Below are 6,219 nucleotides of genomic sequence, written 5' to 3' on the forward strand. Positions count from 1 at the left end.
GAGCCGCGCACCTGTGTGACCATGGTCAGATTTCTATCCACTGCAAGTAAACATAGAAGCTTTCTATAGAATGACAGCAAGCAGAGATCTAGAAAACTGTGATGAATAGTAACAAAGTATATTTGAAAATTGTATAACTTTTCCTTACACAAACCATATCAAATGTTTGCTTAAAGTGGACAACCCCTCTAAGCATTCAGTACAACCTTGAGTTGTTCTATCTTTGTAATCCTGGTACATTTGTGTATTTTCAGGTTTTGTACAGTCCTAGAATACTGTGAAGGCAACGACCTTGACTTTTACCTAAAACAGCACAAGTTGATGACCGAAAAAGAAGCCAGGTCCATCGTAATGCAGATAGTGAATGCACTACGCTATCTCAACGAGATCAAACCTCCGATCATCCATTATGATCTTAAGCCAGGTATGGAGGGCGAGCGCCCGTCTGGTCTCTGTGCTGTAATCCAGTGTGTATGAGTTTCCTGTACGTCTTTAGAGGATTGAACATGAGCTGCTGTGGTTTATTCCCGCAGGCAATATTCTTCTCGTGGATGGTACAGCGTGCGGAGAGATAAAAATCACAGACTTCGGCTTGTCCAAAATAATGGATGACGACAGCTATGGCGTGGACGGGATGGACCTAACATCACAAGGGGCAGGAACATACTGGTAAATGTGGAGAGGATGGTATAGACCTGAATATTCTGCATTGTTACAGCTAGAACGCCTTTCCTTTGTTATTACGTTCTATATATTGACGTGTTCTTTTAAATCCGGCAGGTATTTACCACCTGAGTGTTTTGTGGTGGGAAAGGAACCCCCAAAGATTTCCAATAAAGTGGACGTATGGTCGGTGGGAGTCATCTTTTTCCAGTGTCTCTATGGTAGGAAGGTAAGAGAAACAGTCACTTCATCCGATTCTATTTATCACTAGAGAGGAGCGGACCCCGCTTTCGGGTTTGGCCACGTGACCCAAACATATTGCTGGACCTGTATCCAAATAGATGCAACTAGCATTCGCTATGATTGGCCAGCAGTGTCCATCCAGCCAATCATAGCCATGGCTTGTTGTTAGGGTTTGCAAGATGGGCAACCAATCCGGCAAAATGTTGTACAGCTAAACCCTGGAGGTTGTGTCCGGTCATCTTTATTTATCACACACAAACACTGGTATCTCATGATAAACCATTTCCCTTCCAGCCCTTTGGACATAACCAATCCCAGCAAGACATCTTACAAGAAAATACTATATTAAAAGCGACGGACGTTCAGTTTCCTGTGAAGCCTGTTGTAAGCAATGAAGCCAAGGTATGATGTGATGTTTATCTGCTATATGTATATTGATATAGAATTGACTCTATAGAGGTGATGTGGACAGCACTCTTATTATTTGTGCATGTAGACAGACTACATTTAGGGTGCACAAACAATTTGGTTCAGTTATTCCTCCTAACTACCCCATACACATACATGCTCTTGGCAGTGCATGCATGTGTTTTCAATATGGAGATGTGAGAAAGCCACTGCCAGACACCAGAGGAAACTCCTCTAGACCGCTGCCCCGCCGCTGCTGTGCCCTCCAGACCGCTGCCCCGCCGCTGCTGTGCCCTCCAGACCGCTGCCCCGCCGCTGCTGTGCCCTCCAGACCGCTGCCCCGCCGCTGCTGTGCCCTCCAGACCGCTGCCCCGCCGCTGCTGTGCCCTCCAGACCCCTGCCCCGCCGCTGCTGTGCCCTCCAGACCCCTGCCCCGCCGCTGCTGTGCCCTCCAGACCGCTGCCCCGCCGCTGCTGTGCCCTCCACGCCGCTGCTGTGCCCTCCACGCCGCTGCTGTGCCCTCCACACCGCTACCCCGCCGCTGCTGTGCCCTCCACACCGCTGCAAGTCAGAGAGAGAAGAGCCTCTGCACGGCTCCCCCCTCTCCTTACCCGTCCTGACAGGATTACTGCAGGTCCTAGAGCAGTGATGGCGAACCTTTTAGAGCCCGAGTGCCCAAACTATGACCGAACCCACTTATTTAAATGCAAAGTGCCAACATGACAATTTCAGCAGTAACGTGTTGCTACCACCCGTTTTGTCTCAGGCTTTTAATTGTATCAGTGTCTTGACGAAACCAATACAGTTAAAAAAAAGAGGAGAAATTCAGATTAACATTGTAGCTTTTTCCGGGGGTCCCTGAACAGTTGGAACTGCGGGGCCCAGAGCAGGAGCTCCAATAATAATGCAGCCTTGTCTGGACCTCCTTGCTCCTCCTGTAGTCCCAGGCAGATAAGGATTTGTAGCTTTAAAATAGCACTGATCACAGCACATCCTGGGTGGCCAGGGACGGCAGGAGGAGGTTTTGAGTCCTGTCTGCAAACTCTGTGCTGGGGTAATGGCCTGGGTGCCCACAGAGAGTGCTCCGAGTGCCACCTCAGGCACTCGTGCCATAGGTTGGCCAACACTGTCCTAGAGTAATATCAGGAGCAGGTGACTATTCATGCATCACTGCAAGGTTCTTTAGAGGAAATCGACAGCGAATAATAATAATGTAAAATTAAAATACACACTCTCCTATCACCCTCTTCTCCTCCATCCTGGCGCTGGTGTTCTTTAATGTTAACACAACGGGCTCGCTGAAAAGAGGGGAAAAAAAGTTAGAAAATGTATCCCGTAGCTAGGGGAACGTGATGTCCGGTGCTCCGGGCTGTTAATTATTATTGTGTGTGTTTGTGTACATGTCGCAGAGGTGTGTTGTGCGCTTGTGTACATGTTGCTGGGGTGTGTTCTGTGCGCTTGTGTACGTGTCGCAGGGGTGTGTTGTGCGCTTGTGTACGTGTCGCAGAGGTGTGTTCTGTGCGCTTGTGTACGTGTCGCAGGGGTGTGTTCTGTGTGCTTGTGTTCATGTCGCAGGGGTGTGTTCTGTGTGCTTGTGTTCATGTCGCAGGGGTGCGTTCTGTGCGCTTGTGTTCGCGTCGCAGGGGTGTGTTCTGTGTGCCTGTGTTCATGTCGCAGGGGTGCGTTCTGTGCGCTTGTGTTCGTGTCGCAGGGGTGTGTTCTGTGTGCTTGTGTTCGTGTCGCAGGGGTGTGTTCTGTGCTTGTGTTCATGTCGCAGGGGTGTGTTCTGTGTGCTTGTGTTCGTGTCGCAGGGGTGTGTTCTGTGCGCTTGTGTGCGTGTCGCAGGGGTGTGTTCTGTGCTTGTGTTCGTGTCGCAGGGGTGTGTTCTGTGCTTGTGTTCGTGTCGCAGGGGTGTGTTCTGTGCGCTTGTGTGCGTGTCGCAGGGGTGTGTTCTGTGCTTGTGTTCGTGTCGCAGGGGTGTGTTCTGTGCTTGTGTTCGTGTCGCAGGGGTGTGTTCTGTGCTTGTGTTCGTGTCGCAGGGGTGTGTTCTGTGCTTGTGTTCGTGTCGCAGGGGTGTGTTCTGTGCTTGTGTTCGTGTCGCAGGGGTGTGTTCTGTGTGCTTGTGTTCGTGTCGCAGGGGTGTGTTCTGTGCTTGTGTTCGTGTCGCAGGGGTGTGTTCTGTGCTTGTGTACGTGTCGCAGGGGTGCGTTCTGTGCGCTTGTGTTCGTGTCGCAGGGGTGTGTTCTGTGCTTGTGTTCGTGTCGCAGGGGTGTGTTCTGTGCTTGTGTTCGTGTCGCAGGGGTGTGTTCTGTGCTTGTGTTCGTGTCGCAGGGGTGTGTTCTGTGCTTGTGTACGTGTCGCAGGGGTGTGTTCTGTGCTTGTGTTCGTGTCGCAGGGGTGCGTTCTGTGCTTGTGTTCGTGTCGCAGGGGTGTGTTCTGTGCGCTTGTGTTCGTGTCGCAGGGGTGTGTTCTGTGCGCTTGTGTTCGTGTCGCAGGGGTGTGTTCTGTGCTTGTGTTCGTGTCGCAGGGGTGTGTTCTGTGCTTGTGTTCGTGTCGCAGGGGTGCGTTCTGTGCTTGTGTTCGTGTCGCAGGGGTGCGTTCTGTGCTTGTGTTCGTGTCGCAGGGGTGCGTTCTGTGCTTGTGTTCGTGTCGCAGGGGTGCGTTCTGTGCTTGTGTTCGTGTCGCAGGGGTGCGTTCTGTGCTTGTGTTCGTGTCGCAGGGGTGCGTTCTGTGCTTGTGTTCGTGTCGCAGGGGTGTGTTCTGTGCTTGTGTTCGTGTCGCAGGGGTGTGTTCTGTGCTTGTGTTCGTGTCGCAGGGGTGTGTTCTGTGCTTGTGTTCGTGTCGCAGGGGTGTGTTCTGTGCTTGTGTGCATGCAAAAGACGTAGAGACCCTCTAAGATCAGATCAGACTTCTTGCATGTGTCTGCTCGATGCAATGTTGGTAGCGCGTGAATCACCGCAGAATAATTTTATATTGGTGTCTTCCTCTTCCAGGCATTTATCAGGCGGTGTTTAGCTTACCGTAAAGAAGACCGCTTTGACGTCCACCAGCTGGCCAGCGACCCCTACCTTCTCCCCCACATGAGAAGATCCAACTCTTCAGGAAACCTGCACATGTCCGGCCTGGTGGCCTCCCCCACCATGCCCACGTCAAGCATCATTTCATACTGATCCCCCTCCGTCTAGGCCGGCATGATTATGTGTTCACTCGCTTTCAGATGCAGATTTTAGTTTGAAGATGAAATAAAGATTTGAGTAGTTTTTTTTTTTTTCCTCAGCCCCCTACCCCCCCTCAACCAAGGACGTGTTTGAAGACCTTTTGTGTGTATTGGGGGGGAATTCGATCTCCTTAGTGTTATTGTATGACGAGCGAAGATGACTGTGAATATATTCTCCTTGACTGTAATATTTGGCTTGGATGAGCTGTTAAGCCATTTTCAAGCTACAAGGGGGGGGGGGGATGGACCTGGGCGGCGCTCCATGTTTACCGACCAAGATGGCGGCCAGGAGCGCGCAACGTGAAGCCAGGTTCATTCTCATGGAAGAGAGAAGGTTGTGCTTTTTTTGTTTTCTTCTCCTCTTCCTCCATTAGTTGGGGGCTTTGTAAATATTCTTTGTAATACTAAAACACAATTGGTTGATACTGGAGAGGTTTAGCTGGAAGGGCGTTTTTCATTATTGACACCAGAAAATTTTGAGAGACGGACGTGTAGGGAGCGCGCACTGCCCAGAGTCTCAAACCAAAGCGAAGAGAGAGAGAGTGTGGGGTGGTCACAATTTGTGTGTATTGTTCTGATTTTTTTTTTTTATATCCTCCTGTTCACATTTTTCCAGATAAAGTTTTGAGTTGCACATCTGTACGTTCTGGGGTTGAAATTTTTTTAATTTTTTTTCCCATCATTCCACTTTTATTTAGATTTTTTTTTGGCCATTATGTACATAAACCGCACGCCGTAAAAAAGGTACCAAATGCTCTCAAAACTTTACATGAAATTTTCTATGCAGGACAATGAGAAATTCCCTTCTATCGCTGATGTATATTTTTGTACAGACGTCATTTTCATTTATTCATGTATTTTCAGCAGCTTCCCCCCCCCCTCCCCCGCCCCACCCCCTTTCCTGCCGTTACTTGTACAAATGTTCGAAAACTATGGCTTTTTCTATTGAATTTTTTTTTTCTTCTTAATTTTAAGTCGTTTTTATTTTTTAAGTCTCCTGGATGGCGCTTTTTTTTTTTTTTTTTTTCATTTTGCTGCTAAAAAATCTTTTCATTTTATCGCAAGACCATAGAAATGGCAAAACACATAAGGGGTTAATCCGAGCGCTTACAAAAACCCGGACAGTCCATTAACTAGCATGTGTATCACATCCGTAAGACATATACGGTACTGTAAGCCTGTTTTTTCCCCCCGCTTTCTTAACCGTGGCATGTTGACGACATTTTAGAGGGGGGGGGCTCTGGCCGCCGTATTTCTCCGCTCGGGAGGGCGTAACAAAACATTCGCACAGAACGACTTCTCTTGGCTGATACCGGTGTTAGGACACAACAGACTTTCATTGTAATGGCGTAGTATACTAGGAACTCTCCTCCTCCTAGGCTGCTGTCTCTCTCTACTGCACAACTACCAGGAAGACCCCCACCCCCTGAGCGAGTCCCCGGCCGCTGCAGGATTAAAGGGAGGCGACCTCAGTCACGTTCATGTTACAGAAAAAGGAGGCGTTTGTATAACACAGATTTACCTTTAATATTGTACAGTTAACTGTGGCTCTCGTTTGAAATGTTGCAAGCAAATTTTCATTTTTCATTTGTACATAAAATATACATTAACTGTCTCTTTAAGATGCTGCTGAAATTGTAGAGAATGTAGCCAAAACAGTAATAAATAATGAAAGTTGAAATTTCAAA

General features: G+C 48.7%; 1 protein-coding gene across 5 annotated transcripts in view; it reads left to right on the top strand.

Moving 5' to 3' along the window:
* The window catches only part of TLK1 (tousled like kinase 1), a 203,639-nt gene extending 197,420 nt beyond the window's left edge, over window positions 1–6,219 (top strand). For all 5 annotated transcript variants that reach the window (XM_072121751.1, XM_072121750.1, XM_072121755.1 and 2 more), the window contains 5 exons: window positions 255–424; window positions 534–669; window positions 781–892; window positions 1,201–1,308; window positions 4,308–6,219. In XM_072121751.1, coding sequence (XP_071977852.1) covers window positions 255–424; window positions 534–669; window positions 781–892; window positions 1,201–1,308; window positions 4,308–4,484 — 703 coding nt within the window. In that variant the 3' untranslated portion in view covers window positions 4,485–6,219. The remainder of the gene's footprint in view (window positions 1–254; window positions 425–533; window positions 670–780; window positions 893–1,200; window positions 1,309–4,307) is intronic.

Source organism: Engystomops pustulosus, chromosome 8 (genome assembly GCF_040894005.1).
Source record: "Engystomops pustulosus chromosome 8, aEngPut4.maternal, whole genome shotgun sequence".
NCBI classification, from domain to species: Eukaryota; Metazoa; Chordata; class Amphibia; order Anura; family Leptodactylidae; genus Engystomops; species Engystomops pustulosus.